The sequence below is a fragment of the Melozone crissalis genome, unplaced genomic scaffold (genome assembly GCF_028551555.1).
Source record: "Melozone crissalis strain CALT ecotype California unplaced genomic scaffold, PUWL_Pcris_2 ptg000027l_1, whole genome shotgun sequence".
NCBI classification, from domain to species: Eukaryota; Metazoa; Chordata; class Aves; order Passeriformes; family Passerellidae; genus Melozone; species Melozone crissalis.
Window position 1 is genome coordinate 6,354,049 of NW_026535805.1, and position 24,909 is coordinate 6,378,957.

The following is a 24,909-nucleotide window of genomic DNA, read 5'->3' on the forward strand; positions in this document are numbered from 1 at the left end:
GAGGGGCCATTACCCACCCTCAGGGCTGGGAAGGCCTCCTGTCTCCCCTGTCCTGCAGAGGCTGTGCTGGCCCAGCCTGGTGCTGCGAGGCACCGACTGCTCTCGCATCCCAGCATGTGTATGTGAGAGAAAGCAGCACGGACAGAGAGGGTGGAGGATGGGGCATAAGGCTGACCCTAATCACCACCCACTTTAGGGGTTTGTTGCTCTTTTTCCCAGTTCATGGTACCTCACTTTGGTAGTAGTGCCCCTGGGTCAGTAATTGATATCTTCCTCAAGCTAAGCAGGTCCATACTTTTCTGACAGTGTAGGTCTTGGGTCTTTTATGAGAATTCTCTTATCAGATGCTGGTGAAGAGAGGTCATTACATAAGCACAAAGTGAACCCAGTCTGTGCAGAAAGGGCAAAAATCTGTCCATAGATCAACTTTCAATACGCAAGGGACGTAATTTCAGCCTGCTTAATTGTGTTACCTTGAAGTTCTAAAAAGTTGCAAGAGGCCTTTGGTTTCAGATGGAGTATAAAGAGAGAGTACAGGGTGCTGTTTCAAGGCTAAATCCTCTGTGCCTGTCTCTGAAAAATCAGGTCTGAAGAGCTCTCAGATGGAGTATTAACCCTGAGATGTTCACAGGGCACACTGGGCCAGTCTGAACCCATTTGCTGGTGTCCTGACAGATCCCCAGGAACACACACATTGGGAGTTTGTATTATCCAGACTAACAAGAGTTTGCTGCTTCTACTAGTCTGTCATCTCACCAGCTTTACAGTAACCTAGCAAAAAGGAGCTTTTGACTTGCAGAAACTTTGGGCTAAGCTGGGGCCAGCAGCCCTGGTTGGGATTTGCTGGTATTGGTTCTCTGTATGGCCGCAGCAATGCTCGTGCTGGTGGGGAGAGCTGCAGTGAGGTGGGGTGGCTGAGGCAGGGGAAGGAATCTCTGCCTCTGGGGGCTCACCTGTGCTCATTCACAGAGCTTACAAACATGCTGCCTTGGTGCAACTCGGTGAAGTTTTTCCATTGACAGAAGATTTTTGGAGAAGGTGTTTGTCCAGGATCAGCAGGGAAAATGCCAATTTACTTGTGCTGTCTTACTGCCCATTGCATGAATCCTGAATATAAAAAAGAGATCATATCTGAGTAGTGCTTTCCTCCTCTTATTTAAATGGATTCAACTGCTCAGCTTCCATTTCCCCATCAGAGCTCCACATCAGCCAGGCCTGTTTGTGCAAAAGCCAGCAAGAATGTTTCAGCCAGTGTGGGGTATTAGTGCAGGAAGCCAGCACTGGGTTGGTTCTCCTTGTTCCTCTTGCTATAGAGTTTCACAGCTGGGATATTAGTAAATATTTATGTTTAATTACTTTCACTTAAGCAAAACAATCACAGCCAAGAAAACTACAGAGCAATTTAATGGGTTTTAACTTGCCACACTAAACAGCCCTCTTAAACATAATGAATTATATGAAGTCATCCAATTTCAGACTCTCTTAAAGAGGTAATTTAATTCAAATAAGGTTGCATATTACTAGCTTCAGTGTCTGAAAACATTTACAGTGCCAGTAACTGTTCCATTGCCCTGAGTTATTCTGCAGCCTGAGAGATAATAGCAACCTAAGCTTAGAAAAGTGTGCTGTGGTTTGGTGCAACTGATAGATGAAATTTCTACATTCACTGCCTCAGGCAAGAAGTGCCAGCTGAGTGTGTTGGAGTCTCCTTTTACATAAGATAGTCTGTGTTAAAACAAAACCAGGAAAGTAAATGTGACATTAGCTGCTCAACAGCACTGTTAAAAATCTTTTCCATGAGAAAACATCTTATAAAAGGGCTCCTTCCTTCTGGTTCCTAGACACCAGGCTGCCTTTCTCACATATGGTGATTCGATTCAGGTATATGTCCTTTGGTCCATTGTTGCAATATAACATAAAGATGTTTCTGTTCCCTGGCAGCCCCATAGAGCTCATATTCAGGGAGAAAAGAAGGGAAATGTTGGGTTACCTACACAACTCTTTTTTTCCCTGACAGGTACCTAATAGAAAGAACTAAAGAAAAACCTGTACTATTCCATCCATAGATCCCCAGCTGCTGAGCTATGTGTAGGATTAGAAATCAGGGCATTTTTCCCCTCAGAAGACAAATGGTTATCATTGGATTGACTTTGGCAGTTAAGAGTCAGAAGGTCTTGCCACAAAATCTATAAAACTTTGTGAGGCTTTCAGTGTCCTTTAAATGGTCTTCCTTTAAAGTAATTGCATACTCTAAAGCTCCTTATGGGGCTTAAGGGCTTTATTTGCCAGGACAATTGCACACCTTGTGAAAAAAACTGTAATCCAAATCCCAAGCTTGGTTCTGCCAACTTTCCAGATGTTGATAGCTAAACTTGCAAAAGCTGCTGGATGTTGATTACTAAGTATGTAGCCTGCATGTAAGCCTGTCATCAAGGTAGGCAGAAGATACTCACAGAGAGCCCCTGTATTCTCATTTGTCTCCAAAACTGGATATACGACTCACACTTTGCAACTTTGCTCCTATGCTAAAAGCACATGTAATGACTGCAACACTGAGCAAAGATTACTGTACTAGAAAGTGCTGCAAGTGCAACAGTCCCCACACAAAAACATTGCCATCAGCCTTCAGCTGCCCACCATGACCAGCTGTGGAGATAATACTTTGCCAGATTTTGAATAAGACTTGTGAGAGCACACAACCTTCAGTGGAACCAGTCTTGGCTTCAGAGCTTTTGAGGTCCCAGTGAAATCACAGTGCAAGGTTATTTAACACCATGTTTTCCATTCATCTCCTAGTTCAGACGCCATTTCCCATCTATTGTCTGAGAGCACAGTAATTCCTCTTGATTCATACTCCAGCCTTGGAGCAATTCAATGCCTTTCAAGCCAACTGAATTGAGGAGTGAACCATTGATCAGTCTTTGTACGGGTAAAAATGTCAGCTTTTGGGTTGCTTAAAATCCTGGAAGATCACAGATTATGAAGGGTTTCCTTCCAATACTTGTGGGATAGGGACTGTATCCTTCCTGGAGTCACACAGCATCTGCCTGAATGAAACTGTGAGTGTCAGGCACTGCAAACACTGCACTGCCTGTTAATTTGTTCTGATTGCAAGCTCTTTGTGTCCATTCACATTCAGCTAGCTCTGACTGCTGATTAATTATGTGCTTAAAGTTTTGCTCTCGTAATACAAAAGTCACTCCTGGGAGAACATTGCTGAGCATGCCTGATGAATGTAAAATATCTTCTTTAAAAGAAGCCATGTATGAAGTTGCTCAGGTGTTCTTACAGAAGACTTCTGATAGGATTATAAGTGAGCATACAGCAATGGAAAAAAAATATTCATTAGAAGGGATTACATTTAAACCTTTCAAGATGACTGATGTATTTTCCCTTTTAACTGTGACTTGAGTGAGCTGTTGAATGGAGCTCAGAGATTATTTCTTGTCAGAACCTATCAAAAAACCCTGAGATCACTAAGGCATTAGAGCATGTTAAACATGAAATTTTCATTGCCCTCTATGGTACATTTTAACAATGTCTAAAAACCAGTATTCACTGCTAAGGGTACTTAGTCATCTTTTAGGAGAACTAATTTCATTTAAGCTCATGGTCAGTAATCAGTCTGGAAATGAAACCATTAATTTTAATGCAGTAAGTGCATGTACACATTAAATTTTATTGCTTTGTCTGAATTTAAAAGGGCAAAAGTAGGGCAATTTCAGGTCAGTGTAAAGTTGCAGGTGCCTTTAATTTACTGCTCACTTCTTAAGAAAGGAGAGCTCAATGTTTCAAACTTTTAGCCCTGCACATCAGTGAAATAAACTTCCATGCTGTACATTTCAGGAAGATTTGGATCAAGCTTTTGGACTATACCATTTATGTGTGGGGACGCTCTCACCCAAAGACACAAGGTGTGTAAAGTGCACAACAGGCACAACTGTGTGCTGCCATTACAACCAGGAACAACACAGATTTCAAGAGTCCTGAAACTTGCTACCCAAGCTTGATATACCTAAAGATCTATTCAGCCAACTATAAAGACATTAAAGAAAGCACAATAATAAGAGTGCAACCAAAGCCAAGAATATTTCCGTTTTTTCAAAGGCTTCCAAACGTTTTATATGTAGCAAGATCATGTGCAGACTCAAGGCATCACATTTCAAGTTAAAGTCAGGCATTCATCTGTGACTTTGAATATATGGGTTGGAATCAAACACAATATTTTCACATTACTTGAGTTTAGGCTTTCTTTGTGTTTTTATGTTCCTGTTCAAAAGAAAGGAAATCCCTGATACCAAGACAAGTAATCTATGTTCTGAGCCAATAAATCCTCAGGGAATTTGAAACAGGTAGATTGTAAGAGGCCCTTTTTGGAGTCTGAAAAGCAATGGGTGACATTGGACTGATCTTAATGAGAGTTGCAGGTGCTCAGCTTTTAGGAAGAGGTCATTTCCTGTGTGTTGGCACAATGACAAAGATGGAAGATTGAATGGTTCTTCTGATTCTCAACTCAGTAATATAGACTTCTTAACTGGAAACGGCTGGAAAGATACCCTTGGAATGCTCTTGGTGCCCTAACACATCCTAAACACTTAAGGCACATCTCAACATCATTAAAATAATAGATGCAAATAAGAACCTGCTAGCTGGTAATCAACAACAGCTCCTCTCCCAGTTCTTATTGTTTGGTTTCATGTTCAATACAGATACCTGTGGCTTTGTTGTCATCCTGGCTGCAGGAAAAAAAAGAAATAAACCCAAAACCCCCCCAATCACCAGTGCCAATGCGTGTCTTTGTATCTGTTTTTAAGAATAACAATTGATCAGGGGGAGACTGGAGACCCTGAGATATTTCTCTTAGCCTGCTGGTAAAGCGGGACTTTGACAGCATGTCCAGCCATGGGCTGGGCCTAAAACAGCATCTAAAATCACCTAAACTTTCTTGTTTGTCTCTTGACCTCTGTTTTCAGTCACAGCCAAGTGATTCAATACAAATTCCCTCGAATACACATGCAAGTAAAACCAGGTATTTACACTTGAAGTGGATCGTCATTAAGGTTTCAAGCTGTCAATAGGAGCAGCACAGGAAAATGTTCTTATTAGACCCAAAAGTCTTTAAGGGAATGTTTGAGAAGAAAGGCTAATATCAGGGGACCAGTAATCTGTTCCTAGCTGGCTTTTAATTCCACTTAGCAAACATGAATGATTTTGAGTGTTGAATGAAGAAGCAAGCTACAGAATCTGCACCAGGCATTTAAACTACAGCTGGCTGGAACACGATTTGCCTGAAGGCAACATTTTTAAGTTCAAAGGTAAACATTTGGCTTTTTATAGAGAAAATTAGTTGTATAACATACTTGATTGAGTATACTGCTACCCAGTCCAACTTTTAATTTAAATATATTAAAAAAAATAACCCTTCCTTCACTGACAGTGTGCAGTTTCCTAGAGAGCTGCATAGTTGCTAGTAAACATCAGTCCTCTGGGCCAGGTCTAGAAGACAGAGGTCAGAACTTCTATAATTTAATATTTTCCAAGGCACCCTAAAGGCTTCCTATTACCTTCCCATGTAAGTTGTTTACAGCCAGCTCCAAAGAGGAGCTCTCCTGCAGGACTTTGACCATGCCTGCAAACTGATAAAAAACCTCCCCCCGGAAAATTCCCCTGGTGAACCTCATCATAATATTTTATTGTCTTCGATCTTAAGCATATGCACAGGGATCCTTTCTGGCAAAAGCACAGGCAATAAATAATGCTGAGCAAGGAGAGGTCTACACATTGAACTTATAAAGCAGTGATGGTGGCATTTTGTAGCTCTTCTTGCTGTTGGACTAAATGGAGCTTTCTAAAGCTGCTCCAATGTCAGCACACACTTTTCCTGCAAAGCTGTCACATAGCATTTGCATGCAATTTTGGACCTTTTAGCATGGCCTGCTTAGGTTTTATTTCTCATAATTGTGGGGCTTTTTTTGTTTAAGTAAACTTTTTTAAAGTGAGGAAAGCCTATGCTTTACAATGGGGTATTGAGAACCATGTGTTCCATGGTACAGAAAGATATGTTATGATTCTTATCTTTGTGAGACTGTGAAAAAATAGTTCTTTGTCCTCAAACTCATTAAAAAGTTATTTAATAAAGAACTTGAAACCATTATCAATATTTACAAAAGAAATGCTTGAGAGCTGAGTTATGTGTTTTGAAACTCACAGAAGGCTCAGTGCATTGAAGCAACAATATATGTGATAGGAAGTACAGCTGACATTTTCCAAATATAAAAACCAGATGATGGAAGGTTTAATTTCTGTGAATTGGAGCAGTAGCTGAGAGCCTAATAATCTCTCAGGAATATTTTCAACCCTTTGGGGTGCTCAAAGAACATAAAATTCTCAGCATTTCTGTCAAAGCAGTTGAGATCAGTGTGGGTTTTGCCAGATTCAGAGGTGGCTCCGGAATTAACCTAGATATGAGGATGAAGACAATTTTTAAATTTTTTGGGAGGGTTGGTGTGAGGGTGTGTTGTTTTATTTTTCCCCTGAATAACAGCCTATAGTGTGAAGAATCCTCAGAGATGTCTTTAACCCTTGACCCAGGGGTGCCCAGTCCCTACTGGCAGGTCAGTCCCCACCAGCCAAGGCAGCAGGGTGCTCCTGTTCCCGTGGCCATGTGCTGAGCCATGCGGGTGTGAGCATCCTCACTCTGCAGCCAATTCAGGGCTAGGCTGGCCAGGCAGGAACCCACTGGACATCTCCCCCCATCTGTGAGTCCATGCATTAACTGTCCTAAGGTGGATACCAGCAAAATGGGCTTTAAAGCCACCTTCTGTGTTGTTAAACCTGCCCCAGCTGCTGGAAATGCAGGTGCTGAGTGTCTGTTTCTTTCATACATACTGAATCAGGGACTGACTAAATGCCTTTATGCAGCAACTGATAAAAAGTACTGCAGTACAGAATAATTTCTGTAATAATTTTGAATATTCAGCCCATTATGAGTATTCATGGTGGAGGGAAACCCATGATGTAGTTTCCTGCCAGAGTACTCCAGCAAGAAATGAGGGACAAAGGATAACTCTGGTCCCTCTGGGATTCAGATGTTTAGGTCTCTTGGATTGCAGGACAATCCTAACCACCAGGATTGGAATCAGGACCAAAAATACTAAGCACCAAGCTAGGCAGTAATAATCACAGCCTCAGGCATCAGGTCTGTACATGTGATCCCTTTTACCCATATACTCACTATTACTGAAGGCAGACTTATGTCTGAGAAATTCCCATCCAGGGTCCAACCACACACACAAATATTCAATTAGTAAAAGCAGTTTTGTGGGATATTCGTCCACATGATGCATGAAAATCCCAAACTGTTTGTGAGGTTGTTTAACATGATGCAATTGGTTTTTATCACTGATGAAGTGTTCATGTGAGTGTACTTCACTGCTCATGCTAACAGGGCTATATGTTCCCTAAACTATGCCAACAGTTGATTTAAAAATATTCAAGCAAAAGACAGAAAAACACCACATAATTTATTTATCATTTTTAATTGCACACCAGGGACTTTAGCAGGCTTGAAAATGGTCTAATTGGAATGAAGAGATGGCAAAAGGATCATGAAGTCGATGTAGTGACCAATATCACTTCCAAAGGCTGGAGCCTGACCACTGAGGGCTTTAGTTTCTGCAGAAGTTTCCAACTTGGTCAATATGTACTGTCAGGCTGAGCTTTCAGCAGTAGTTGGATGAAATCTAATCCATACATCTGGAAACAGCCTGTGTATCACAGCGAATACGTGCAGAGGGGGCTGCTCTTGTATTTGTGTCCCATGTGTTTGCTTTTATTTGATTTTGTATTTGGGTGGGAAAGGGAAAGAGGAAATTCTCTGACATTTTCACATGCCTTTTTTTTTAAGTGACTCTGAGAAACAATTCAAACATCTTGTCTATTCAAAGGAAAGGCTGTAAAGGGACCTGACATCTTTCCTTTTCTCTCACAGAAAGCACTGTATTCCCATCTCTAGAAACCACTACTGCAATTATCCTGCCTGCCAGCATCCTTGGAGGCAGATACCAAAGGCACAGGAATAAACTACAGATTTAGGCTTTCCTCCTTGCCATGTCTTTGGGAACTGGTAGACAGCAAGAAATCATCTGAGTACAGAATAGTCTGCTTCTGCTCCTTTCCATTGTTCTGTGCTGCTGGAACAACTAAGACTCAGCCAACCTCCTTCTGTACCTCTCCAATCTGACCCTTCTATTTCTGTGCTGATTTCTATCCAAGATTGTTTAAGCCCCCTAAAAAAACTACTACTTCTGCAAAGGATTTCATGGCCTGGCAAAATATCTGTATCTCTATCTTCTACAATCATGCTTAAAAGCTCACAGCTCCTACACCTCTTCAATGCTATGTAAACAGATGAATTAAAATAAAAACACTGCTGGTGATTAATTATGCCTGGATTAACAAAATGCCAGCCTTTGCTCATTGTTCTGGGAGTAAGGAGGAGAGGAACCAGCACTGCCCTGCTAGAAGTGGCTCAGTCACTGCATGCAGTCACTGCAGTCTGCAAAAGAGCACAGGAGAAAGAGGAGACTGAGAAACTGCCATTTTCTCTCTGACAGGAGGAATGATCAGAAGAAATGACTGGAGGAAGGAAAAAGGGGGTGCTTCATGAAGGAAAAAGGGGGTGTGCTGGGAGAAGCAGGCTGAGAGGTGAAGATGGGAAAGACAAGAAGACCGTAAGCAGAGCCTGAAGAGATGAGGGGTAAAGACACCATGGACGCAGCCATACCTCCCCCCACATCAGGGCAGCAAGGCAAGCAGAGGGCAGACACTTCCTAGAAATGCCAGGGCTCTGCCTCAGTGGTTTGAAGTCACACACTTGAGTTGCAGTCCTTCTTGCTTCAATTCTGCAGCTGCCCAGGGCCACAGGTTGCCCTAGACTCCGGCCTATCCTGATTCCAGAACAAGCTCCCAAATCTTGTTATGGAGAAAAGTGATGGTGCTAATCCTGAAATGTACAAATTTTAAGCCATAAATCCCAAGAGATTTAGTGACCTTCATGTTTGCACACTATGCTTGTGTAGTATCATAATTGCTGCAAACATTACCATGATGTTGCCTGAACATTTTGCTTCCCATAATTCTGTGTGAGCCATGGCCACAAGAGAATTGTGGCTTAGGAGTCAGAGGCTTAGGAGCACACACAGCACCCATCCCTGGCCTGTAAAATTGCTCCTGTCCAGTGTGATTCTCAGCAGAACCCTGGTTCCACATGCTGAGTGGTTAGACCAGTGCTTCTGAAGGTGCTTCTTCAGAAGAGAAGGAAGAAGGTGTTTCTTCAGAAGAGAAGAAGAGAATGCTCATTTCATTTGATTTCAATTCATGGAGTTCCACAAGGAAGCCCATTCACACTGGGAGCCCACTCCCTGCATTAAAGTATTAGGTTATTGTTAGGTTAGGCTGACCAGATGCTATGTGCATGTGTGTGTGGTTTTCCATTTCAGACTATGAAAAAAAAGAAGTAAAGGAAAGAATCCCAAGAGTGCCTACAAGCCATGGAGAGCTTGGATTGAACTACAAATATGGGCATAAGGCAAGGCAGTGTGGTTCACTGAGAGGGGAGAGCCTTGGGGTGTCTCCTGGGTGCTGCAGGATGAGAGGTAAGCCACTTCCCATGTGCATGTGGACTTCTCACCTGGGGTATGACACCTTCCAGTTCCCCTTGGGTATTGAGCCCCACCTACTCCTCTGGAGTTCCAATGCTGGGGACACAGGGCAGTTCTAATGTAATGTAAATCATCAAATGAAAGAGGGGATTTAAAAATAATTTCTTTTGTTGCTGGTACTTCAAAATACTTTACAAGCCATATCAAGAGGATTTAAAAAAATCTTTCTTTATGAGTTGCTTTCTTTTCCAGAATAGTATCCTTGGAAATGACCCACTGGGTAAAAACAAAACAATACTAAATCCCTGTGAAAACCAGCCGTTTGAACTCCCATGAATGTCATTACCTCCAAAAGCCTGCACTGAGTTTGGGTGGCACTGTGGGGACAGAGCAGCTGGGACTGAGCACTGGCAGCACTGAGGTGACAGAAGGTGCCATGGTCCATGCAGAGTGCTGTGGGCACATTTGTCTGCACAGCAGGCTCAAACACAGACCTTGCAGGGTGAGCCCAGGCCTGTGCCAGCTCAGGGTGCTGCATTTCACATCAGCACAGCTCTGTTAAGAGGCAGCCACACAGAAATCAGCGGGAAGAAGAAGCCGCAGAGTAAACAACTCTAAACAATTCTCCCAATTATCCAGGTAGCTGCTTGTGCCTTTATCACTTATTTTATGCACCAGATAAAGAGACCACTATGTTCACACAGATATTTGCACCCCAGCTGTGCTGGCAGGTTTTGTTTTTCCAGGTGCCAGGCACCACTTAGGAGCTTACACCCTCAGACTAAGTGGACTTGAGATTTGTTACCATGCCGTGCTAGTCAGACCGAACACACAATTTTTAAAATGCCTGTGAGAAGTGACCTCCAGAGTTTTTGGCATGTCCTTAGGAAATGATCAGCTATGGAAACACAATTGTTTTTTTTTTTTAAGAATTACTGGAGGAGCTTGTGGAGATACTACTCAGAGACTGGTAGAGGGGCCATGTGGGAGCTCACTCTTTCCTCATGGCATAACTAGAGGAGCTGAACAGCAACTGAAAAGAGTCAAAAAGTACTTGAGATGCTAGGAAATGTCTGCCTGTCCTCTGGCTACCTACCCCCAGCTTTGTTGAGAACACAGCCGTGGGCCAGAAGGAGCAAGAGAGCTGCTGTAGGTTCTGAAGGCACTTCCCAAGCTGCCCTCATACTTGTGCATATGGTCCTGCCATTTTATTAAATTCTTCTGGAGTTGCTCCTGACCTAAGCTAAGTACTTTTCTATTGACATCAACTTTTGCCACTTCACTATTCACCCCCAGGTTATTAATAAAGCATTAAACAATATTGGTCTGAGTCTCACTCTCTAGGGCACCTCATTATTAATCTCTTTCCCTACTAGAATTGGCCATTTATTCCACACCCATTTATAACCAGATTTTAATCCATGACAGGACTTTACCTCTCACTTTGTGGTTACCAAGTTTCCTTAACAGTTTCTTGTATGGGTGTTTATCAAAAGGCTTTTGAATGTCCAAATAAATTATTTTCTCTGGTTGTTCTTTACTCACTATTTTATTAACTCTTAAAAGTGTAAAAGGTCTGACTGGCAAGATTTATTCTTATAGCAGCTATGTTTCTTTTTCTCTTTTGCCTGAGACTTGATATTTCCCTGCAGATTGTAAAATATTTAAAAGAGTGACCCTCTAAATCTAGTGGCTTGAAGCAGCACCAGATGTGTTGTCAATGTTTAATTAAAAAAAAAAAAGCTAATGTAATATACTGCTGACTTTCTCAACTACTTCCTTGTAATGAAGTTAAGCTAATAATGTAAAATTTCCATGAGCTCGTCTGTCTGTGTAAATATTTACAGGGTCTTTATCGCTGCAGTACCAGATTTCCACATACATTAACAGAGTTATCCTTATAACACCTCTTTGATACAGGGAAGCTTTAATCCCAAGTGCCTGAAGAATCAGGGCACACTGACATCTGGCACATAAAACCCAAACTGCTGTGCTTTGAGAATAACAGGTTAGGAGATAAAACACTTTCTCCCACTTACAGATGCTATATTAATCAAAAATGCCAGAATCATCACAATTCACAAATGTAATGAAAAAGGCTCAGTACCCCAGTGTCTCTTCCCAAGCTCTCTAAACTCCAAAGTACATTTTTCCCTTTGGAAAAATGCAGAGCACTGCAGGTAAAATCCAAGCTTTTCTTTTTTTGCAGGCTATCTGAGCTCGTAGGTTTTTGCTGGCTCTGCTAGTGACCATTTATTTTGGACTCACACCACACACCCAGTGTTTCATTACGCATTTTTGCTCCAGCCAGCACTAATACAATTGGCTGCATCTCAGCTTGCTTCAAATATACAAGGGAATGGGTTTCCTCAGAGAAAAGAAAGAACATCAGAAAAAGAGATCCTGCTTAAAGGAAAAAACACAACAGAGATTGTAAGAAAACTTAAAGAAGGCTACAAAATGTATGTGTGCAAGGGTCCACTGCTGGCCCCACATCCCTGAGGAAAGAGAGGCTTTCCACCCTGCCCTGGAAGCTGACAAGTCCTTGGCAAAGCAGGGAATGAAGGAGAGGTTGGCCATGGAAGACCCATGGAGCGAAAAGGCATGCAGTCTGTAGATTCTGCTTTCAACAGACTTCTGGCCTCATGTCTGAGGGTGGACTTTACAAGAAACTCTTCTTCCACATAAGCAGCCAGAATTGATGGCCAGGAATTCAGAAGGTTATGATGTTATCTAAAATTTAAAATAAAATTAATTCCTTAAGTGTCAAAGAAGAATCATGTGAGCATAGGACAGTTCTGAAAGAACAAGCTTCCTCATCAGAAACTGAATTATTCCAGCTGCAAGTTTCCATTTGTGGTTTTTTGAGATCTTGGAGCTACCTATGCTTGAAAATGTGGGACTTCTTTTTTGGGGCCTGGAGTCAAAATCCCGTGAGACTGACAGTGGGACTCAAAGATGCCTGCAGGTGAGAGTAAAACAGGGATAATGGAGATGAGCATAGCAAATTTATTTGACTCCATTGAGAAGTAATGCCCAAGCAGTTGGGCTGGGAGCATAAGGGCACAGGAGCTTGGGGTTTGAGGTGGCTCCTGATTGGGTTTGGAGGCAATTCCCAACTGTCTTTCCCATCACCCATTCCTTAAACACAAGCTTTGCCTGTAGGATGGCCGTGGCTCCTGCAGCAACAAAATTATTTCCCCAGGGAGAAGCCAATGTATTGCCACGATCTTAATCTTATTTAGTGTGGTAGCATGGTTTTAATTTTTCCGTGTTTGATCTCTCAGCTCCAGGAATATTGATAGAAATAGGGGCTGTGAGGATTAAATAAAGAGCAGCTTGTTGCATATGAAAAAATACCCCTCAGTCCTCACTTTCTCCGCGGTGATTCAGCTTTTCCAACAGCGCTGCCGAGATAAAAGGCTCGCATGTGAGCAGAAGCGTTAGCAAGGGCTGTAATGCTTTCAGCGCAGCCTCTTGCAGAAGGGCCTTGGCTGCGGGAGCAGATGCCGCCTGCTCCCAAACCTCCTCCCGCGGCGGGGCGGCGCTGGGCGCTCAGCACAGCTTGCTGCCCCTTCTCGCTCGCTGATGGCTCCAGCGGAGCTCGGCTGGTGCAGCCGTGGCGTTCTCTCTGGCCGGCGGATCGAGGAGGCGGATCGCCCCTTCCCTCGCAGCCGGGCCGTGCTGGGCCGTGCCGGGCCGTGCCCCGCCCCGGCAGCGCCGCCCTAATCAGTGGCAGGCCCCGGGCGCAGGGTAATTAGAAACATCGAAGGGGCTTTCTATCTTTTGAAATCTGTCTCTCAACATCAAAGTGCTGCGCGCAAGTCGTCCTCCAGAGGCCGGCTCCCATATCTAAATGAGTGATGTATTTCGTGGTATCTGTCGGGAAGGATATAATGAAGAAAACCGGCTTTGAGACCGAGCATGATGTGAAAAACAGGTTACCCGCTGTTGCGGAGCATCTGTTTTGCAGTCCGCTTGTGTTCCTGTAAACTGCGCAAACACGGAGGGTGCACAAGCCCGGGGATGCTCACTGGGAGCCCCCGTATCGCTGCGGACCCTCCTCCTCCCGGCCTGCAAGGGACGCGGGCACTGTCCCGCCTCGGGGGATGTGCATCTCCTCCAAACACTGCTGCGGGTGCCGTGCGGGGTGCACGGCAAAGCAAGATCTCTCTTCTCTCCGCGCTGGCCCTGCAGCCGCCCCCACGGGGCTGCGGCATCCCCAGGGCCACACTCCGCTCTCATTGCGGGCACGGCCCCTCGGAGAAGCCGGCTCCTCCCTCCGTGAGTCCGCTGCCCTCGGGTCACCCCCGGTCTGGCCTGTAAACAATATTCCAAATGATCCCAGGGCCGCCCCCTCTATGGGCTTGCACAAGCGCTCCGCCTGAGCGCGGCTATATTCTGACTCTTATCTGTGCAATAATAAAAAGTGTTGGCTCGTATCAACTAAGCCGTAAATCCAGCCGAGCGTGCACGTTTCAAAGGCACGGACAAATCGCCGTGATTTCCCCGCAGGACGGCGGGCAGCGGGAGGAGCGCACCGCTGGCCCCTCGGCGCTGGCTTGGCTGCAGCGCTGGGTACGGGCTGGCCGGCTGGGTAAGAATGCCCCGAGTCCCTCCAGGAGCCCTCTGCCCTGCCAGGGCCGGCGGAGGAAGGGCTCGGCAGCGGGGGAGGGCCGGTGCGTTCAGATCTCCCGCGCCTACCGCGGGAAGGCATCCCGAGCCTCCCGCCGCCTGCGGGGATCCCGCTCAAAACCGGGAGGGCTGCAGGTGTCACAACGTCTTTGGAAGTGCATTTCCTGCCTTTAGGAACGCCTTTGCTTTGGAAAGAAACCCATAAAAACGGCTTGCCACCCGTGAAAATCCCACTTATAGCAGCGGGATTGGGCTGCCTCTGGAGACTAAGACGCTGCTCCCGATAGGTAAGAGCAGAAACGATGAAGGAAAGGAAAAAACCTCCAACCCCCAAAAAGAAACAAAAGAAGACCCGAACCCCCAACCAACCAAAAATCCCACCCCATCCATGAAAGCTTCCCCCGAGCCGTGGTCCCCACCCGCGGGCAGGGCAGGTGGCACCGCCCCGGCGGGCGGAGCGAGCACCGCGGGGCAGCGCGCTGCGGGATGCGGCAGCGGCGCGCCCGCGGAGGCTGGGCTGGGCGCCCGGGAGGGAGCCCGCTGTCCCTTCGGGGGCAGACAGCCCCCCCTTCCTACAGCTGTTATTTTTATTTTAATTGGTGATTACGCTCCCTCCCGTCACTGTTCGGCGGTGGTTGGTGCCAGGCTCGGGAGTCCCGCGGGGATGGGCGCCCGGTCCGGCAGCAGCCCGAGCCTCTGCCCGCGCCGTGTGCGGGGCCGCGGGTGGGCCGTGCTCCCGCTGCCTGCGGAGGGCTCTCGGGGAGCGGCGACAGAAAGGCTCCGAGGCTGCTGGAGAGACCGTCGGTCTCCACATCCCCTGCCGAGGCTGCCTCCTCCCGGTCTCGCCGCTGCCTCCAGTCCCCGGGCGCTTCCCCGCGGCTCTGGGCGCCGGCAGCGGACGGGCGGAGTCTGAGGGCTGAGTTACCCCGAGCTCCGCTTTTTGTCAGAGCTGGAGGAAAGGCTGACGATCACTGATCGCTAGTTCCCGGGAACCGCGGCTGCTGTTTTGGTGGTTTTTTTTTTTTTTTTTTTGTGTGTGTTTTTTTTCCCCCGTACGGTCTCTCCGATGTGTATTACCGAAATGTCTCGTCCCTTTCCCTTATTGGAAATGATTTCCCACTTCTATTGTGGTGAACTTTGCCTCGCCTGACTCTTTACGGCTTTTCTCTTGTTGATGGTCTCTCCTTTGTGGAAGTTTCGCGGGCTGATTGTATTTGTTAATTAGTTGCTAACAGCATCGTAATGTGGGCTTGATGGATAACCGTGTCATTAGCGCTTACCCCTGCAATTCACATTTCCAACGGGGCAGGGGCTACCCCCTGCCAAGCCCGTGATTTGTGGCTGTTCTTTCCCGTGGGTGACACGCAGCCCCATCCCCTCTCCGCTCTCCTCCGCGCTGTGCCGCGGCTGGAGGGGGCGCGACCGCTGCAATTTTCACTGCGAATGACGAACCCGCAGCTCCGGGCTGCAGCCGCCTCCTTTCGCTTTATTTTGGTGTGGAAAATACATCGAACCCTTTGTGTGGTGGTACGTGGATGCTCGTACAACGCACCCCCCAAACCCCTCGGCTGCGGGGAGGGGGATAAGGGCATCCCGCCCAAACCGCTGCCGGCGCGACTTTCCCCGGTGCCGCGCGTGGGAAGAGCCACAGGCACAGAGCTGCCTGCTTCCCTCCCTCCCTCCCTCCCTCCCCGCCCGGCGGCAGCGCCCGGGGCCCGCCCTGCCCTGTAGCGCCCGCCGGGGGGTCCGCCCGCCCGTCCCGCCCCTCTCCGCGCCTTCCCCGCCGGGGGGCTCGGCCGAGCCTGGGAGATGTAGTCCCGGCTCCCGGGCTCGCCGGCGGCCGGCGGGGCTGCTGCGGGGGACTACGTTTCCCAGGCCCCCCTGCTGCTCGGCCGGGCCGCGGGAAGGGCCGGGCTGTCAATCAGCGCGCGTCGGCGGGGGCAGCGGGACTGGGATCCCCCCGCCCGCCCGCCCCGTGTCCCGCTAATAATAAGTGCTTCAGAGCCTTAAAAGCAGGGAGGCAAGTGTCATGCGGGCGCGTCGTAAGGGGCTGAGCTCCGGCTGAATGCCCGGGGCCGTTTTGCCGCCGGCATAGCCTGGAGAGGGGGGAAAAAAAAGGGGGAGAAAAAAAGGAGGAAAAAAAAAAAAAGCCTCGGAGCTGGTTCCCGGGGAAGGGGCGAGAGGAGAGAAGCCCGAAAGGCTGGACAAGCCGTCAGCGAAGTGGCGATGAGGCGCAGGAAGACGGCGGTGGCGGCCGGCTGCTGCCTCGCCTTCCTCCTGGGCACCCTGCTCAACCTCCTCTTCATCCCCGGCGGCCCCGAGCACCCGCTGCCGCCCCGCGAGGAGCTGCCGCCCCCCTCCCCGCCCGGCGCCCCCCTCTACCCGCCGGAGGAGGAGATCGGCGGCGGCCAGGCCGCCCTGGCGCGGCAGATCCGCGAGCGCTACGAGGAGGTGCTGCGCTACCGGCAGCACCGGGCGGCGGCGGCGGCGGGGCGGCGGCCGCTACGGCCGCGGGAGCGGCGCCTGATGGACCTGGCGCCGCCGCGCACCTCGGCGGAGCAGCCGCGGCCGCCGGGGCCGCGGGGCCGAGCGGCGGCGGGGCCGCGGGCCGAGCTCTCGCTGGAGCCGCCGCTGCTGGGCTGCCGCGACATCCGCGATGTCAGCGGCGTGCAGTACCTGGGCTCGGGCTACACCAAGGCGGTCTACAAGGCGGTGCTCAACCGCACGCTGGCCGTGGCCCTGAAGGCGGTGGACTTCGGCGGGCACGACATCGCCCACTGCGTGCGGCAGTTCTCCGCCCTGGGGGACTGCTACCGCCTCGCCGCCTACAAGATCGTCAAGGAGATGATCCTGCTGCAGCGGCTGCGCCACGCCAATGTCCTGCAGGTACGCGGGTCCGGCTGCCGAGCCCCGCCGGGCGGGTGGGTCGCGCTGCTTTTCCCCGGCGCTCTCAGTTCCGCCGCGGGCAACCTGTCGGAGCTGCCGCCGGCACTCCCGGCGTGCGCGGGGAGCCGGCCGGGACCGTGCCGGGGAGCTCCCGAGCGTTCGCACACACTCCCCCGTTACCCGTTCCGTGGGCAGCCGCGGCGGGGGTCGCGGTCGCCGGGGCAGATGTCCCTGTCCCCGGCACGGCGGTCCCGTACCTCCCGTTCCCGTCGCGTGTCCGCGGGAAGACGCGTCCGTGGGCGCTTTCCGCTGTCAGCGGCGGTGCTCACCCCCCGGCGACAAGTGAATCGCCCCGGGCCCTGGGCAGGGCCGGGAGCGGTGCGGGATGCGGCATCCCCCCGCCGCGGCCGGCCCTGCGGTGTGCGCTCTGATCCCGCTTCCTCGTAAACAAAACGAATATTGAGGTGAGGAAAGAGGCCAGGGGAAGGCTGAGGAAGGACTCGGAAATCCACAAACACCCCCCGAATGCGAGTAATTAAGGCCGCCTTGATTGCAAGCGCCGCTGGCTCCGGTACCCCGGAGGGAAGGCAGCGGTGGGATCACCCCTGGCAGCCTCTGCCGGGACTCCCGGCGGGCTTAGCTGGATCCGCGCAGCCCCGGCACACGGGCCAGCCCAGGGGCTCCCCAGGACCGGCCGGGTGGGAGCCCTGCTGGCCGGTGCGCCGGCACCGCGGCACTTGCCAGAAGGGGCTGCATTGTAGGGCTGTTACACATCAGCATGAATCTCAGCGGGTCCATTTGGATGTAAATGCTAGTATGGAAATTCCTCTTGCGTTTCGCATAGCATGAGCGTTGCAGTAGAATAAAAAATGAACGTTAGACCAGACGGTCTCACAGTAGGTGCTTTTTGAACTGAATCGGGTAAAGGAGTTTTGTGTTTCTTCTTCAGCAGCTGCAGCAGGAGTACCAGCTCCCCCACGAGAACTTCAGATCCCAGCGATCAAAGCTCTCGAGTTTCATAAACTGTTCAAAGAAAGGCTAGTCATGATTTATCCACTACAAGAAAATAGATATTAACCAACCTTCCTTCCTTCCTTCCTTCCTTCCTTCCTTCCTTCCTTCCTTCCTTCCTTCCTTCCTTCCTTCCTTCTCTTTCCTCTGAGGGGCCAAGCCTTAACTATAATGCATATAGAGAACAACGTCTTGCAAACCACAAAACCCTGCACTCCTTGGAAGGATATTAATTTTTCCTCTTAAGCTATGATGAATTCTGTTTGGAAAAGCCATGCTTCAGTGCAGCCATCGTTACTGGTTGCTCTGAGAGGATTTTGTTTCCCCCCCAAGATTGGTTATGTTTTGAATGTTTTTTTTTTCCTAGTGAGAGTTTGCCAGCATGGGTTTTTTAAAGTTGAGTCATTTTGGTAGGCACTAGGCATTTCTTTCCCGTTTTACTCATCTGTAGTTTTCTTCTCTGGAAGGATTAATTTGGCATTAATTTGGAGGCGTCCTTCTCATGAAAAGGAAGTGGGACGTGCTGTCTGTCCTCGCAGGTGTGGGCAGGGGGTCTCTGGCAGCGGTGCCGAGGTTGCCCGGCGCCCTGCTTCCCCCCACAGCAAACCTTGGAGGAGCCGCAGGAATTCCCTTCTCCTGTTCGGGATAATGTGGGGGAGCCTCAGTAATTTACTTTTCCGGTCCGGGATGTCAGGTGTACTCCAAAGGGGGGAAGCGCAGGCGAGGCCGGGGCAGGAGGAGCTGCAGGATGAGCAGGCATTTCCACCAGCGCCAGGAGAAACACGCCCAGCCTCCGTGCTGGGAAAATGCTCTCATGGGCAAAAATCCCGTCTGTTAGTTAGGGCTTCATATTTACATGCCACCCCATTTAAAAATAGATTGCGCTTAAAGCAGAAACATGTTTTCAGATTCGTTCCGATTTTGTCATTGTGTTTCCTTTCGCCTGCCCTCCTGCTGCAGCATCCCCCGCGGTGCTGCCAAGCCCGGAGGGGAACCCCGCAGTCCCGAACGTGTCTCCTTTGTTGTTTAATGCCCCGCGTTATGGGGCGCACGGGGCCGGGGTGCTGCGGCCGGAGTCAGGGTGATAAGGCATTACCTTGGAAGGAGACGGTGGATATCGACCTGACAGGCGCTATCTGGGCACTGTCGGGACAGCGCTATGGGCCAGGAGCAAGTGTCATGCAGGAGCCGTGGAACCGATGTGGAAAATGGGGCACCAGGGGATAACATGAAATATATTGGTTATGCCTCTGTTAAAATTTCACACAGGACAGGATCGGCTGACTTCATGATTTTTAACCTGTTTTCAGCAAAAGCCGGCCCCGGGCTTAGAATTCACTGTCCAGGGTTTGCTGCCGAGGCAGAGGAATCAGTTCAAAAGCCAGCGTCTCCTCCTTCCTCTGGCTTTTGACAGGCTCCTCAGCTCCCATTGGAGCGGGAGGACCGCGCTGGCTGCAGATGCCAAAGGCGCTGTGCCACATCTTCTGGGCCAGCGAGGCCCGGGGGCTTCCCTGCCTTTGCTTCTTACCTTTTGCTCCTTTTCCCCCCCTCCCCGGAGGTTCCTGGCATACCCAAATACGATCCGGCTGCTATAAATAGAGGGAAGGACGTGCCACCCTCCTGTCACCGTGCCGGGCCGGGCAGGGCTGGCGGCAGCCCCGGCTGGGGCAGCGGGGCCGGCAGGGATGGAGCAGGCGGCGGCGGCGCTCACCGGGGCGCTCCTCGGCGGCCGCCCGGCGCTGGAGGCGAAGCGGGGCCGCTGGAGGAGAGCGGGAGCTCTTCTTCCTCCGCCTCCCCACGCCGCGGGCGTGGGCGGGAGAGACCCCGGGGAGGCGGCCACGCAGGCGGGCGGCAGCAGCCCTGCCTCAGCTGGAGCCCTCCCCGGTATCCCCGGCCCCGGTCAGGGCCTGGTGCCTTCGTGAGTTTCTTTTGCTGAAAATAAAGTTTCGTGCCGGTTCAGTCCTAGGAAAGGGGGTTTTCCTGTAAATCTCTGGCAGCTGACAGCCTGAAGTGTAGTTTGTAAGATAACAGGCTTGTACTTTACTGTCTCAGCAGTTCTCATTCTGGCCTGTCTCTTGTCAAAATCAGCTTTTTTTTTTTTTTTTTTTTTTTTAGCCATCCTTTTAAAAAGACTTGATTGTTGTACGATATATGATAGAGGGGAAAAGAGCTCTTTCCAGAAAGTACCAGTGCCTTTAGACAGCATGCTGACATATCCACCGTGCCCTCCGCCCGGGGAAGGAGCCAGATGTGTCAGCTCTGGCAGATGTGGTGAATCAAGTCTAGCAAAAGAAACACGGAAAGCTAGCAAGAGTGGTTTCGCATTAGGCAATGCTGAAGCGACGGCAGCTTGCCTTCCTGTTTTCATTTCCACGCTCTGCTCCGTCACTTGCACGGAGGGGCAGCGCTGGGCCGTCGCTCCCCCTGCCCCCGCCGTCTGGGGCTGCCCGGGGCTCCCTGGGGCGGCAGCCGCTGGGAAGGGCAGGTGCAGGCTGCAGTGGAAATGTATTTGCTTTGGAGCGGCGGAGAGAGGGGTAGTTCATTAAAGTTGATTTTATAATGAAGGGCACTGGGGAAGAGGGGGAACTGGGTCACTGATTTGTTGTAACAGAGGATTTAGCGGCCCGCTAATTGCTTTGCAGTCGCTCTGTCGAATGCAGTGCCCGATCTCTTCCTTTCACTCCGTGCTGCGATTTCTTTTCTTGCAGAGTTCAAATGCTGCTGTCTGAATCCTGGCTTTCTGTGCATTTTAGTGGGGGAGATGATTTAGAGTGCTTTAATTCCTCCCTGCCCATATTTGAGGAAGAAAAGAAAATCAAACCGTTTGCAGTTAATTTCAAACAACGAGCACAATTGTAGTGACACAAAGGCAATGTTTGATTTACTGTAATAATGTAATTATAGCCTTGGAGTATCAGAATTAAGGGTGGTGCCATTCTTTCTTCGTCTTTGCATTGCTGAAGAGAAGGGAGGGAAGGTCCGAAACTGCAGACGTTTTGAAAAGTGCAAGTTTATTTCTGTGACAGCTATTTATCAGCACTTTCAGTGTGAGTTCACAATGATTCATTTAAGAAGAAGCTACCACTCTTTTTAAAAACACACACGAAAGCTCAGGGATGAGGGTTGGCTTTGTCTGATGTTGGTGGAAGACAGCTACTAACAGCACCAGTGGCTTGCTGACTGCTCATACGAGGCCAGTTCATTTGGCTTATTTATCTTTAGTGTGAAGTAAAGTGTGTAGTTGAAATACTGAGGTGGCATCTCCACTAGAAAAGTCACCATCCAAGTATCAAAGCGGTTTCTATATGAATTGGGTCAGTTAGCTCTATTGTATTTGTAGCTGATTTTTTAAAGATGGTCATGATTTACAGGGAGAATATGTGTCTCTTGGGAAATTAGTTGATTAAAATAGACTGCAAATAATACATCACTTACTGCTGACAAGTAGACTTAAGATGTGCTAGCCGATCACAATATTTTTAAATACCCATTTTTAAACAGGATTTTCTTTTTTTTACATGTGATAATTAAGAGATTTTTTTTACCCTGATGGTTTCCCTATACATATGCATTGCCAACGGGATAGGGCAGTTTTAATTTCAATGCGAGAATTAAAATAAGAAAGCTTTGTATACGGTTTGCTTATTCCAGGTGGAAGTAGACAATCTTTCCAAGTGTGAAGAGACTCAATATACAATTAATTTCCAGTGCAAACTTATTTGCATAGGGATTGTATGGAGTCTTGAAGGTCTGGTCCTTCACCATCCCTCTTGCAGGAATCTAGTGTTGTTTTCACAGAAGGCAGGGGGGAAGGGGAGATTGTGCTATTGTGGAAACAGCTACTCAGGGACCTCTTCCCTGTTGCCAGCGGGTGGGCATAGAATGCCTTTTGTGGTGGCAGTGGTGCAGGATTCCCAGCAACCAATCTTATCCATGTCTGGCTGGAGTTTGGCCATCAGGACTCTGGGAACTCCTGACCTGAGGAAAGTGCTGCACTTGCTCATAGCAGCTGGTGGGAGTCTATATGGAGAATTTGTCATTCTTAATTTTTGGATGGGGCAGCAGAGGTTCCCAGTTCTTGGGGATCAAATCTTTCAAAACCAGATACCTAATGAGATTTAACCTTTGGAGCTGGATGGGCTCTGACTATGCACCCCAGACTGCTCCATGCAGGAAGCTCATGTTAGACTGGGATGTTTTTCTAAATTACCTCAGTTGAGCTTCTCTTGGGACAGGTTTGTTAAAGATGAGTGAGGCCACCACGTGGTGCAAGACCAGGCTGATAGGGGCTGTTTAACTGGTGTTGGGATCAGAGGAAGCTCAGCTCCCAGACAGATGAGCCTGTCATATCTTGTCAGCGGCAGGGGAGGTTGGCACCTCTTGCTGGCCACCTCCTTCCTCTGGAAACTGCTGCCACCACCACTGCCTGGGGAGCTGTGATGGAGTGGCTCCTTTGCCCCAGTCAATCCGTCTTAACGTTATTGTAGGTGCACCTTGAAGGAGATGAGGTATTTAGCTCTCTTGGGCACCTTTGGAGATGGTTAGTGGTGGTCGCAGAAGGTGTTGGGATGGGCATTCATGTGGTGAGACAAAAAAGCAGGCAGTGCCACCTACTGCTGGCTCGGCAGAGACATCTGCTGCTGCTAACAGATGTCCCCACAGCCCCAAGGAGCTCAGACTGGAGTGGAGAAGGGCAGGGAGAGCAGACAGATGCGGTTTGGCGAGGAAAGAAGAATTACACAAAGTGCTTCTTTATTGTGAGACTGCTTCCCAAAAGGCCCAGATGTTATCCTGCACTTTTAAGAGTGAAGAAAGGATCTGTTAACAAGAACTCCAGAGCTGCTGGAAGCATAGGGCTGATACAATTGCAAACCCACTCTTAACTGTTCCTGTCCCTGGAAGGCAAGCTGCACATCTTGATGCTGAAGTCGCCAAATAGTATTTTTTTTTCCCATTGAATTCCTTGAGATGGCAGAGGGTGTTGGACTTGCAAAGCTGCTGGCAGGAATGACTTTCCATAAGGCACATGTCATCACATAAGTTAGAAGGGCTACATTGTCCCTCCTTTTAAAAGTAGCATTCATAAAACTAATCCCAATCATTTGTTGAATGATTTCTATGGTTGTTTCTCAGTTTTATGTGCCACGTAAATCACTCCAGAAGACTGGTTTGAATTTCTGCCTCCTTTATGGGAGTTGATGACTTGCAACCTCATCCAGTTTCTTTGAGGAGAGCCCAGCACTGCTTCTTCTGCTCAGTGGCTTGGAGAGATCAGCGGTCACCACAGGATGCTGTGGGTATGATCAAGTTCTCCCTTACTGCTTGCCATTTTTCATGGGAGCAACAATGAATGAACGAGGTCATTCTGGGCCGTCAATATCCTGGCCTGGAATTAGTTATGACCAGGACAGAATTGCAGAGGGAAGCACATGGTTTTTGTAACTTATCCTTTCATTCCTCCTGCCCTCAGTGTGGGATGGCTAGGTAAATCTCTTCTCCCTGGCATCCAGTGATAAGGCACATGGGAATTGTTCAGAGCTGCCCTGGGGAAGGTTGAGACCTGACAATAAGGAGGGTGGTCAAACACTAGGACAGGCTTCCTTGAGAGGTGGGCAATGCCCCAAGCCTATGAGTGTTAAGAAAGCATTTGAACAATGCCCTCAATAACATCCTTTAACTTTTAGTTGGCCGTGAAATGCTCAGGAAGTTGGACTACATGATTTCCTGTCCCTTCCAACTGACCAGCTGAAATACCCTGTCCAATCCTATCCCTGAATTGGATCATTGTGGCCCCCTTGCACATGCTCTGTCCTCTAGTTGCAGCTGTGTTTGGGAAGGACAGGCAGGGATGTGGTGGTTGGCCAGGGAGGAGGAGAGGACCCCTGGAAGGGAACACCAGGGCTGGCATAGCTCTGCTCCTCTGTCCTGCTCTGTGCATGGACACAGTGTTCGTGGATTCAGGCATCAGCTCAGGCTGTGTTTGGAAGTGTTGCAGGCCTGGTTTATGAAGTGTCTGTGTCAAATATGCAGGCTGGGCTTTTAAAAAGCTGTTTTTTACGGATTTTTGTGCCAACACAGTCATCTGATGGCTCAGGTAGATGCCCCATGACATGTATCTTCTGTTGCCATTTTTCATTTGAGTGATGACTGTGAAAAACTTGACAAGAACTAGTTCTCACAGGCACTCTGCTAATGTTAATATTGACTTTTGAATAATTTTAAAGGATTTGTTATTTTTCATCACACTCAGCTGAACTGCTCAGTTTAGGTAACAGACACCAGACATGGGTATTTTATATTGTTTTAGGCCAAATTTGGAACAAGTTAGTTTGGACAGACTTGCCTTTTTCTTGGACTGTGAAGCTGCAGATAGACTCCAAGCTTATTTTAAAGCTTGCCATGATAAAGTTCAAAATTATATGACTCATACCTAAGAAAGAAAAATTGTACAGATGGATTTATTATAATGAATCCAAGACAAGCATTTCTGAACATGTGATGCACAGAGATTATTTGACAGTTTTGTAATGCAAAATCATGTCATGACAAAGGGTTAAAGTTGTGGTGCAGTGGAACTGAGTGCTGTGGCTGTGAATGGAGGTCAGGGGAGCTTCTGATCTGGCTATTTACAAGATAATGAACTATGCCTCCAGTGATATCAGCCTGTTTCCATTGAAATCATGGTTGTATGAGTGATCCATTTGTCTTGCTGTAA

At 48.7% G+C, this 24,909-nt stretch overlaps 1 protein-coding gene across 1 annotated transcript in view; it reads left to right on the forward strand.

Moving 5' to 3' along the window:
- The first annotated feature begins 16,439 nt into the window (after positions 1-16,439).
- Positions 16,440-24,909, forward strand: part of PKDCC (protein kinase domain containing, cytoplasmic) — a 35,763-nt gene continuing 27,293 nt past the window's right edge. The window contains exon 1 of the mRNA XM_054279950.1: positions 16,440-17,183. Within this exon, the coding sequence (XP_054135925.1) occupies positions 16,524-17,183 (660 nt within the window). The 5' untranslated portion in view covers positions 16,440-16,523. The remainder of the gene's footprint in view (positions 17,184-24,909) is intronic.